Consider the following 11,277-nt stretch of genomic DNA (forward strand, 5'->3'; position numbering starts at 1 on the left):
GAGACCGGGGATCCTCCTCCTTGACCTCCTCCTCCTTGAGATCCTCCTCCTTGAGATCCTCCTCCTTGAGATCCTCCTTTTCGATATCCCCCTCCTTGATATCTTTCTCCTTGACCTTATCCTCCTCCTTGATTCAGTAAAGGATATTATAATAAATAGTCACCCCAGCTTTAAGTTGAAGAGCTGTATAAGTAATTCTCAGATTAGCTTGAATAATATGTAAAATGTTTCGTTTTTGAACGTGATTTAATACAAGGGGTCTGCCAGAACGTGGCAAGCTTTTGCCTTCGTTGCGGAGTGGATTTCGTACGAGGGTGTTGAAAACAGTAGATCTAGTGCAATCTACTTTTTTGCTAATTTTCCTAATTGATAGGCCTACCTCATGGTAGGCTGTAATTTGACCGCGCTGATATGGAGATAGCTCCTGGCCATAGCTCCTGTTGATTTCTAGAGGCGCCAAAGCCTTGCGTTGATTCATGGTGGTTGATTGAAAAAGGCGAATGCGGTATCTTCCATTTCTCTGCCCAGATCAAAGGTAAGAAAGATGGTTTTCCCCAGTAAATACGGCTTCTTCCTCTTCACTTCCATGCATACCGAGATAAATCTGCTTCTACTTGTTGTCAGACCAATTAATAATCCCGGAAAGCCTCCATTTCCTCTAAACGAGAAGCCATGCAGCGACACAGCCGCCTGATTGCAAAATCAGAGTGCGTCCCAACATACGTCTACAAAGGCTCAAGCTCGATCATTTCGGCACTAAATCCCTTTTTTGGTGCTGTGCAAGACTGGATGAATGACTCTGTTATCGCATTTGTGCCGAAGATGGTCTGGGAGGTAAGACATCCACTTAAGATGTTCTCTAATCCGCAGCTATAGCCAACGTCAGCAACTTTTACATGGTGATTCGTACTGAATTTCTCACGATTCTCTTGCGCCTTTCTCTTCGCCCACCTGCTCACCTTCGTCTGCCTCTTCCTCTACATCCACCCCGGCCTCTTCTTCATTGATGACTTCATCTTCGTCTGCACCTTTCCCATCGCCTGCCCATGCCTGCGCCTCTGCCTCCTCAGCCGCGGTAGCGTCACGGCGTCCTGTACACCAAGACAATGACATCTCAAAACCATCCACAAGCCGTTCGCACATATCGTAGATAAGAATTTTCATCACGAGACGGTCGGTAAGCAGCAGGACAGGGGGAAAGCAGTTGATGTTCAAGTCTTTTAGAGGCTCATCGTTCACGCTACCTTCTCGTTGCTGGTGCTTGAATAGCTCAATTTTGTCAGGCGCGTACATCCATCGCACGATAGCGCCGAAAGAATCCACATCGACGTCTTTCAACTCGACAAGATTGTCATTTGATTCCCGAAAGCATAAGCACTAAACGAATCTACAGTAATTGGGATCACTGACTTTGAAGGCGCCGCTAGGGCAGGCTCAAAAGTATGTAGAGGCATGGGGGGGTACATCTTTGTGCAAACGCCACTCACGATCCCGACACTTAGAAATGACATCGTAATTATTGCAAGCCTGAAGGAGCCTGTGGGGAGATTGAGTCAATCCATTCCAGTCAGAGACGGAAGAGAAACACTAACCTCTCTGCTTGGGTTTTAAAGCTCAACTCGGAATTTTCGTCACCAAACTTTGACATCTTGATCAGGTCGATTTTAACTGATGAATGAGTTGAGAGCGCTGTGGAGTGAGAAGTACTCGTGATCTATGGCGGTAGGATGAAGAATGAAGAATTTGGAGTTGACCAGTAAAGCTGAGCGCTAAGGTGTAGTAGGATTTGAAGAAGGTTAGGATGATCTTCAGCCTGGAAACAGACTTGTCGAAGGACGATAGATGATGAAATGTGTTTGAGGTTCGAGAGGAGGGTTTAACATGACGCCCACGATTTGGCTCCCAGAGGCAGCCAGAACACCTCGCTATGCATGATGCGCTCCAAACGCCATTCGCAGACGCTTCTCTTACTATCACCGGCCCAGCTCTATTGTTTATCCAACGAAATGCCCCTTTACGAGTCCCCAGGCATCCTCATATAAGCATCGATGGCCGCACTGAAAGCGGCGAATCCACCACATCCCAACAGGGCAGCCTGCGGACCTGCATTTCTAGCCAGTATTCCGCCTGTTATACAGCCCGCAGCAACGCTGTTCGTCAAGTCAGACTTTGCGCGCAGCCCTTCTATGCAGCATTCAGTTCCGGAGAAGACCGCGCCCACGAGAGCAAAATTCTTCGCCGAGGAGTAGGACCGTGAGCCCATGTCTTTGAAGCCGCGTCGGATTTGTTCGCGCACGGGTAAGTTGGCGATTGCTTGGCCTTGAGGTGTGAGGGGCGTGTCGTAGGACATCTGCGAGCTTGTCAGGGCGCGAGATGGAGAAATACGGGAGGGGTGGGTAATAATTGGCGCAGGTCATCAAAGACTCGCAGTGGAACCGATGAGGGTACACATGAAAGACGTACACTAGAAACGAAAAGGCCGAAAGCGCCTCCCAACGCAAAGCCTATTCCGCCAGCCATGATAGACTTGACCACACATGATTCCATGCCCGATTGTATCTGTGAAACCGATTAGCCATTAAGCCGCAACATTCACGGAGGAAATCCTCCATACAATCTTGGCATATTTCTGCTCCTGCTCACTCATCCCACCCGCACCCGCTTGGGGCGCCATCCCAGGGAAGCTCATTCTTCAGATGCAGCGATGCAATCGAATAGAAAGATCGCGCAAGGAGTCTAGCTTTCATGGACAGGAAATGTTACGGAAAGTGAGTAAGACCAGTAGCGAAAACCACGTGACTCAGTTCTCGACTAAGACTTCCGCGCTACCTAATTCAGTCTCTCAACTATATCTTCCACCGTCCAGTATTGCTTGAGGCACGAATAGTCGCCATAGACTTGAAGCCTCAGACTCGCCGGATGGGGTACAATGGGTTGATACCAAGATGAAATGGATATATGCGCATGCTCAGGTACGGGGCGTTCTATCCTGAGTCATTGGCTTAGGAGTCCAGCATCCTTGGTTCATACTAGCACGCTACGGTCTTGAATGCTCGCAGTGCATCTTGCAAGCCTCGAAATACTATAATAAACGACGTAAGACCAGAAATTTTATGTGTTAGCGTTGAAACACTATGCGCCAGGTTCTTGCCATAACCCTGAATAGAAGAACGAGAAAAGAGAGAAAAGCAAAGAGCAAGAGTCATGGAAGACCACAGATGTGAACACCTGCCTGAGCCATCTTCCTACATTCACCGCCCTCTTATGAGAGGTTAAAGAACAAACAGCAAAACCTTAACCTCCCGAGCCGTCATTCACATTAAGTTGTGGTGGCGGGTCAAGAAGGTCAGGAGACATGCCCTCGTTACTAAGAGTATATTCTGTTCATAAGGCGGGAGGGGAGGGGAGGAGGCAACAGACCGTCTGGTACACTGACTCGAGTTCCGAAGTTATTAGTGTGACAGCTTTGGGACCGGTGATATGTGGTACTACGCAGTGATAGATTTACTACCAATTGGCCACGCTGCCAAAGTCAAATGAAGATGGAAAATCAAAAAACATATATTATGCTAAGAGAGAACACTGAACAACGAGGAAATTGTGTTTCAAGGTACGAAAGTCGAAACAACGGACACTGCATATCAGAAAGCGAGAAGGCATCCCCGTCCATGATTAGTCTTTGATATCCCGGCGCCGCCTGAAAGTCTTACTCTTTTGAACGCAAATGCTCACTTGATATAGTATACACAGCCCCTTCCCAAGCACCAAGCGACCGACTTCTGCCCTCACCATTCGTGATAAGCAAATCCAACTTCGTATTCTTCAAGCTCTGCGGAACCGGATCTTTCTGTTCTTTATATGAAAAGTTCAAAACGACCAAGGCGCGCGGCTCTCCATTGACCGTCTTGGTAAATGTGAAGGTATCGGGATTATCCAAATCATACATCTCATAGCCACCTTCGATGAAGACGTCAGAATGCTCTTTCCGCAACTTGAGCACATTCTGCCAAAAGTGGTAGATGCTGTCTGGGTCCCTTTGTGCGGCCTCCACGTTGACCTCGGGGTAATTGTCATGTGCTCGCATCCACGGAGTTCCAGAGGTGAAGCCAGCATGTTTCGAAGCATTCCACTGCATGGCGATTCTCGCATTATCTCGGCCCCCATTTCTGAGAGCCCTAAGAGCTTTGCCGAGCATTTTTTCATCGTTGGGATATTTTCTGTTCATCTCATTCCAATAATTTATCGATTTAATGTCTTTGTACTCCTCCGGGCCCCAGGTCTCTGGCACATTGACCATGCCGATTTCCTGTCCTTGATATAGAAACAATGTTCCGGAGAGTGTGGCAAGCAACATTGCGAGGATTTTTCCTGCTTTGACTCGATATCTAGGGTCATCCGTGGTGAATCTGTTGATGCTCCGCTGTTGGTCGTGGTTCTCTAAGAAAACGGTAGTCCATGCATCCGTGTCGACCAGCAGATCCTGCGCTTTGACAAAGGTCTGCTTGAAGTCCGGTAGGCTGGGCTTGAACCATTGGTGTTTCGCCGTTGCGCGCTTCCCAAGATCCACTGCGGCGAAATCAAAGACAATGGACAGTTCCTGTTCCGCGGCAGAGATGTATCTTAGAATCACTTCTCTCGAATCCGTATGCGGCAACTCTCCCACCAGCATCACCTCTCCGTATTTGTTAATCGACTCTTTGCGCATCTCCTTTAGCCATCTATGCATGCCGGGGCCATTGACGTAATGCTTCTCTGCTCTTTGAAACTCTGCGCCTGCGTCCTGGATAACCGCATCGGGATATTTCGGATCCTTTGAGTACATGTTCACAGCATCAACTCGAAACCCGTCAACTCCCCTCTCTAGCCAGAACTCTATAGCATCCTTGTAAATTGCCTGCCTAGCGACAGGGTTCTCCCAATTCAGGTCTGGCTGCTCCGGGCAGAAGAGGTGAAGATAGTATTCCTCCCTTGCTGGCTCATATTCCCAGGCACTGCCGCCGAATATGGAGCGCCAATTGTTCGGTGGCCGTCTTTCACCATTGACATAAGTGGGCTTCCTCCAAATGTACCAACTGGCTTTCTCGTTGTTTCTGCTGCTTCGAGACTCCTTGAACCAGATGTGCTGGTCGCTGGTATGGTTGATAACAAGATCAAGAATGAGCTTCATATTACGTGAGTGCATCTCCTCTATCAGTTTATCCATGTCGGCAACGGTGCCGAACTTGGGATACACCGTGGTATAATCCGAGATATCATAGCCCATATCTACTTGTGGTGAGTCAAACATCGGTGAAAGCCAGACAGCATCAACACCAAGTTCCTTAAGATAGTCCAAGGTGGTGACCATCCCTGGTATATCTCCGTAGCCATCTCCATTGGAGTCTTTGTATGAGGCAGGGTAAACTTGATAAAACGTGGCGGTCTTCCACCAGGGAAGGTTTGACGATGACATGCTGCAAGTGAAAGCTGAACGGAGGTAATAAAGATGAGGAAAAATTTGCTTCTGAAAAGAGGAGAAGTTGGTATTTGAAAAGAGGCATTGTAGGAGCGAGACATTCCAGCGAGAATAGTTGCGAGAAGTCTTGGAGGCCTTGGTCAGCAACACAGTCGGCCCGTTTCCCCCACATTTTTGAAACAAGACACGACGAAAATTCGAGCTGGGAGCTGGATGGGGTAGTTCGAGAAAAAGGATGGTCAAGCCGATTGGGCCATTCGAGACTTTTGATCGCGGCGAGAGTCAAACAGTTGTCACTGAAGCCAGGATAAGGCTGATCGCCTTGGCTCGCACAGACCGAAGTACCGAGCGTAGTGCTGGGGTTCAGATAAATACTCGACTTAGCCTTGCAATGCTGCATCAGTGGGCCAGTCTTATGCAGCGAGCCGATATCCTAGGACGGAAACGTCAACTTTCCGGATATGGCAGGCAATGGAATTGTACTTGGTTTCAACTATGCGTGTTGGCTGAATACTTGGACGGTCTGTCCCGACTTAGTCTCGACACGACTTAAGCATCGTCAGACTGCCCTTGTTGCGAGTTCAGGTGTCATCAAGACTAATATGTTAGTTGATTCTCGCAGATTTCTGCATCATGAAAAAGGGGGGGAAACCACTGGGCAGGAAAAGCGATGCCGTCTTTATCAGCAATCCCGAAAAGAGACAATGCTTTCAGCTCTGGGAAAGACCTGATCGCGAAGACGAGGTTTTTGCTGTGTTGCTTCTGATTGAATGCGTTTCTGCACCTATAAATAGATGCTGTGTTGCTCCTGATTGAATGTGTTTCCGCACCTATAAATAGATACTGTAAAGTAAGTTTGGCTGCTGCTCAAGATGCGACACGAATACATGCTCACTACATCAAATCAGGAGTATTAGAGCTTGGTGGTCCATCTTTTCGATTAACCCTGGCGCTGTTGCATCTAATTTGAATGGCCACTCTCCCGCATTATCTGCTCGAGATCGTCGCTTGAGATGGATTACAGACAGCTCACAAAACCGAGTCAATGGAAAACCTTGTAAATCGTCAGAATTGATAGGGGCAGTGCTGTTACATCAATTTGTGTAAGCAGTCGCACGCTTTGGACGACGGATGCGAGCAGTTCACGAGATGGGATATCACGAAGATAGATATGGTAATCATTTCTGGCACATTCTGGCGTTAGTCTTGAGCCGAACAAAGTAGCTGTCTTGGGAGCCAAACCTTTTGTCGAACTGGTCCATTTCCATCCACTGTGGCAGCCGACTGCTGCTGAAGACGGTTTTGCCTGAACTGCATAATATTCAACACGTCCTTCCACTTTTGCAAGCGCCTGCCTGCTGTGACGACCGCCAGAACCTGCGCGTCATAATTGCTATCATTTAGTAGAGATGTACGTAACCTGGCTTGTAAGGCTGTTCTCTAGCCAAGCAGATCCGCGACGTTCATTGGCATTTCATCAATTTGTGTCGAGTAGTAGAGTTCGATATCTCTCAAGATTCTAATATCTTCGCTTGTGACGAAGTTGATGGCTACACCTTTCCTGCCAAACCGTCCACTTCGACCAATGCGGTGAATGTAGTTCTCTCGATTGCTGGGAAGATCGTAGTTGATTACAAGGCTGACTTGCTGGACGTCAATACCTCTCGCCCATACGTCTGTGGAAATCAAGACTCGAGAATTGCCCTGGCGAAATTCAGACATGATGCTGTCCCGTTCCTTCTGTGGCATTTCACCATGCATGCTGCTGACTGTGAAGTTTGCCTCGCGCATTTTGTCGGTCAACCAGTCCACCTTGCGACGTGTATTGCAAAATATGACGGCCTGGGTGATGGTAAGCGTGTCGTACAGGTCACAGAGTGTGTCAAATTTCCACTCCTCTTTCTCAACCGCGATGAAATACTGTTTAAGACCTTCGAGTGTCAACTCGTCACGTTTGACCAGGATGCGAACAGGATCTGTCATGAATTTCGTTGTCATGTCCAAGACATCGTACGGAAGCGTAGCAGAGACGACCACTACTTGGGTTGCAGGCGGGAGATATCGGTACACATCGTAGATTTGTTCGCGGAAACCTCGATTCAAAAGCTCGTCTGCCTCGTCAAGTACCAGCATTTTGATGTGCCGGGTTCGTAGGTTGCGGCGCCGGATCATGTCTGCCACTCTTCCAGGCGTTCCGGAAACCACATGTTGACCATAGTCGAGCTTACGGATATCTTCTCCAACGTTCGTCCCGCCGATGCATGCATGACATTGAACGTTCATGTAGTCACCAAGGGCCATTATCACGCTCTGAATCTGGGTAGCAAGTTCACGGGTAGGAGAAAGTATGAGAGCTGCAGCAGTCAGCCAGAAACCTCACCTGCCGAAGTGAGCGGTCTACCTTGGGTCTCCCGGATTGAGGTCTCTAAGACTTGTAGAATGCTTATTGAGAATGTAGCAGTTTTTCCTGTACCAGACTGTGCCTGAGCAATAGTGTCGCGGCCTTTGCAAATCTGGACAATGGCTCTTGATTGGACAGCTGAGGGCGATTCATATCCATAGGCATATATTCCGCGCAGTAAGTTCTCCTTGAGATGCATGTCCTCGAAGGTTGGTGCGACTGTCACCTCTTTCGAAGTCGTAAAATCGATGCGCTCTACCAACGGGTCAAACTATAGATCTCGCAGATCCAGGGCATGCAGAACTGACCTTCCGCCTTTCTGTCAATACCTTCCGCCATGGTTGGAATGAGACTGTTGGCTTCTGTCTGAATATCAAGATCCTAAGTGGGCACACGTAGACTCCAATTGGGGCAGAACAAAGGCAGGCTCCAGAAAGAGTCTCAATAAGTTCAAGTTGTTCTTTGCAAGGCTTGGCATTCTGCCACGGCTGAACGGTTGTGTGTGGGCGTGGTACATACACAGTGATCACTACATCTTCCTACCGCGTCACAATAGCTTCTATACACACTCCGAGACCGTAGAACCCTTGCTACCATTGCTGCGAGATGATTATCGAAGACCAGCGCTTCGTCCACGAAGACCTTGAGCGGTTGGAGCAAGCTATAAGCGATCGCCTTGCTGAAGATCCTCGAAATGTAGGTACATTCGTACGCGACATATCATTCTTGCTAACACAGACCGCAACACAGATCAAAGACCGACTGAATAGAGACCATCAGATTGCAGGATTCCTTACGCGTATTCAGGAACAATCACAACGACTCCTCGAGATCTACAAAGATGCCGAAGGCTTGCGCCCCAAAGAAGTCCAGGTGCTGTCGACCGGCGACCCGATGGAGCAGTTCTACAAACAGCTAGAGGAGGTTAAAGACTTTCATCGGAGATATCCGAATGAACCGATAGAAAACCTAGAACGCGCCTACAAAAGAAGGCATCCAGGAGAAGGAGAAGTCCTGATGTCCGAGACTGACAACATGTTTACCGGAGAAGAATCCAACGGCCGCTTTCTGGATCTCACTACCTTACACGAAGACTATCTGAATTTACCAGGCATCAAGCGCCTCAATTATCTGCAGTACCTTGACTCTTTCGACGCGTTTGAGCCCCCACGAATGCCAATAAAGAGAGCAAATAAGCTGTCGGATACATATCTGAAATACGTTAGAGACTTGTCGAGCTACCTGGAAAGCTTTGTACGACGTACGAAGCCGTTACAAGATCTCGACAAACTCTTCACTGGGTTCGATCGGGAGTTCGAGACAGCATGGAAGTCAGACTCGGTGCCCGGGTGGGGCAAAGAGGACACTGCAGAGCCCGTGGTAAACGAACCGAAAACAGAAGGCACTGGTGAGGGATTCTGGTGCTCTGACTGTGAGAAGGAGTTCAAGAATGAGAATGTGTACAAGAATCACCTGACTGGTAAGAAGCACGTTCGAGCAGCAGAAGCCAAGAGGGCTGGCGGTGCTGGCACAAATAGTGTCTCCACAAATGGCACTGTTGCATCTTCCAATAACCTCACCAGACTCAAAGAACGTGCTATTGCATCACATGAATTCCGAGTGCGTCGTCTTGCTGATTATCTTGACAACGAACGTTCCAACACACGAGTCAACGTGGAAAGAAAACAAGGCATGACAGAAAGAGAACGGCAACAGGAGCTGGATGCGCTCTTTGCCGAGGACGATGCTGCGGCGGCTGCTGGAGGTGGCAAGCACGATTCAGACTCTGACAGTGAAGGAGAGGAGAAGATTTATAACCCTCTCAAGCTGCCTTTGGCGTGGGATGGCAAACCGATTCCTTACTGGCTTTACAAGCTCCACGGCTTGGGAGTCGAATTCTCCTGTGAAATATGTGGAAATTTCGTCTACATGGGCAGAAGGGCATTCGATAAGCATTTCAGCGAGGCTCGACACGTCTACGGTCTCAAATGTCTGGGCATCACCGGGGCTGGGGCTGGAGCGGGCTTGTTCAGGGAAATCACTGGCATTGACGAGGCGCTGGGACTCTGGGAGAAGATCAAGAAAGAGCGCAAGGATAAAGAGGTCAAAGAGGATAGCATCGTACAGATGGAAGACGGTGAAGGCAATGTGATGCCAGAACGAATTTACCTCGATCTGCAGAAGCAAGGCATTTTGTGAGCAGATGCTGTTGAACTGGGTGAACAGGCATACCGTTCGATCCACTGGCGAGGGGTGCTTGATGGTGTTATAACTGATACAGACAAATTTTCGCTGAGCCTGAGGAGCATTAGACACTCTGCGGTCAAGGACATAGAAGGTTCATCACCAAAAGGCCTTGTATGTCCGTGCGGCATGCTCCGTGCCTTTGCTTGACCATTGCGCTGCCCTCAGGAATGGGTTCGATAAACATGTTCCGAATCATTGGAGCATGGTGAATTTATCATCAAAGGAGATGTACTACTTATAGCAAACTCATCGAACGTCGTCACCGGGTCACCCTTGCTGCCCCAAAGTCACCTCGAGCTTGTGGGTGCAGAGACTACCCAGCGGAGGCGTCGTGCAAGGAGACCGATAGATCCAGTGCGCCTGCGAAGCCTTCCTCTCCCCGTTTTATGAGCTTGGTGTTCTCATAAACACAGTCCTACGGACACACATGATACCCAGCATATGTGCACCGGAATCTTCAGCGAGACAGCTGCGATGACATGGGAGATGAGGAGTTTGGACCCCTTTGCAGGCAAGTCGCCAAACGGGGGGAAAGTTAGAAAGATGGATATTGTAGTCATGAAGCAATTGTCAGAACCATTCAACTACTAACTCAAAGCCACCAACCAGCTTAAGCATCATTTCCTGCCCCTACAGCAATGGTATATCTTCCTTGATTGATTGACCGCAGTGTCCATAACGTGATCCCCAAACACCAAACCACCTGCATGAAACACTGCCCAAGCCAGAAAGTACGGGTGCGCTCAAAGGGAGTCGTCGTCCTCCGACCCAGCCAACTCTAGCGTCTCCATCATCCGCGTCGTCGTAGCATCACCATCCTCAATCGCATCCCCGTCCCCACCCCGTCCATCTCCATCCTCACGCCCAACCAACACAGCCGCAACCTGGCCACTACCTTGCGCCGGACTCTGATTCGTGTCTAGATCTTGCTCCCCGTCCTCCTCCTCCTCACTCGAACCGCCCCGGACCGCAATGCCACTCTTCCTCGCACTCGCACTCGCACCCCCGTTCCCCTTCGCCGCAGCGGCATGCCGCGTGCCAACACCCTGCAGAAACTTCAAGACGGCGTTCTTGGTCTTGACGAGATGATTCTTGCCCGCGGCATCGACCGCGACGGCCTCCTCGATCGCATCATCAAGCAAGCGTTTGACTCGAGACGCCAGCTCCAGCGCCA

General features: G+C 49.2%; 6 protein-coding genes across 6 annotated transcripts in view; 1 reads left to right on the forward strand and 5 right to left on the reverse strand.

The window, feature by feature from the left end:
- Window positions 1–725: 725 nt before the first annotated feature.
- On the reverse strand, window positions 726–1,454 carry EPUS_07883 (uncharacterized protein; the record flags this gene model as incomplete). Its single annotated transcript, XM_007804943.1, has 3 exons — window positions 726–870; window positions 923–1,338; window positions 1,392–1,454. The coding sequence occupies 3 exons, from the start codon at window positions 1,452–1,454 to the stop codon at window positions 726–728; spliced, it is 624 nt and encodes a 207-aa protein (XP_007803134.1).
- Window positions 1,455–2,014: 560 nt separating this feature from the next.
- On the reverse strand, window positions 2,015–2,674 carry EPUS_07884 (Mitochondrial import inner membrane translocase; the record flags this gene model as incomplete). Its single annotated transcript, XM_007804944.1, has 3 exons — window positions 2,015–2,350; window positions 2,464–2,559; window positions 2,615–2,674. The coding sequence occupies 3 exons, from the start codon at window positions 2,672–2,674 to the stop codon at window positions 2,015–2,017; spliced, it is 492 nt and encodes a 163-aa protein (XP_007803135.1).
- Window positions 2,675–3,706: 1,032 nt separating this feature from the next.
- Window positions 3,707–5,452, reverse strand: EPUS_07885 (uncharacterized protein; the record flags this gene model as incomplete). The annotated part of the gene is made up of 1 exon (XM_007804945.1): window positions 3,707–5,452. The coding sequence occupies one exon, from the start codon at window positions 5,450–5,452 to the stop codon at window positions 3,707–3,709; it is 1,746 nt and encodes a 581-aa protein (XP_007803136.1).
- A 1,443-nt stretch (window positions 5,453–6,895) lies between these two features.
- On the reverse strand, window positions 6,896–8,195 carry EPUS_07886 (ATP-dependent RNA helicase fal1; the record flags this gene model as incomplete). Its single annotated transcript, XM_007804946.1, has 3 exons — window positions 6,896–7,809; window positions 7,857–8,111; window positions 8,165–8,195. 3 exons carry the CDS (start codon window positions 8,193–8,195, stop codon window positions 6,896–6,898), a joined length of 1,200 nt encoding a protein of 399 aa, XP_007803137.1.
- A 267-nt stretch (window positions 8,196–8,462) lies between these two features.
- Window positions 8,463–10,055, forward strand: EPUS_07887 (uncharacterized protein; the record flags this gene model as incomplete). The annotated part of the gene is made up of 2 exons (XM_007804947.1): window positions 8,463–8,552; window positions 8,607–10,055. 2 exons carry the CDS (start codon window positions 8,463–8,465, stop codon window positions 10,053–10,055), a joined length of 1,539 nt encoding a protein of 512 aa, XP_007803138.1.
- Window positions 10,056–10,504: 449 nt separating this feature from the next.
- The window catches only part of EPUS_07888 (uncharacterized protein), a gene marked incomplete at both ends in the record, with an annotated part of 3,676 nt that continues 2,903 nt past the window's right edge, over window positions 10,505–11,277 (reverse strand). Inside the window, one exon of the mRNA XM_007804948.1 lies at window positions 10,505–10,606. Within this exon, the coding sequence (XP_007803139.1) occupies window positions 10,505–10,606 (102 nt within the window). The remainder of the gene's footprint in view (window positions 10,607–11,277) is intronic.

The sequence above is a fragment of the Endocarpon pusillum genome, assembly GCF_000464535.1.
Source record: "Endocarpon pusillum Z07020 unplaced genomic scaffold scaffold3700, whole genome shotgun sequence".
Taxonomy (NCBI): domain Eukaryota; kingdom Fungi; phylum Ascomycota; class Eurotiomycetes; order Verrucariales; family Verrucariaceae; genus Endocarpon; species Endocarpon pusillum.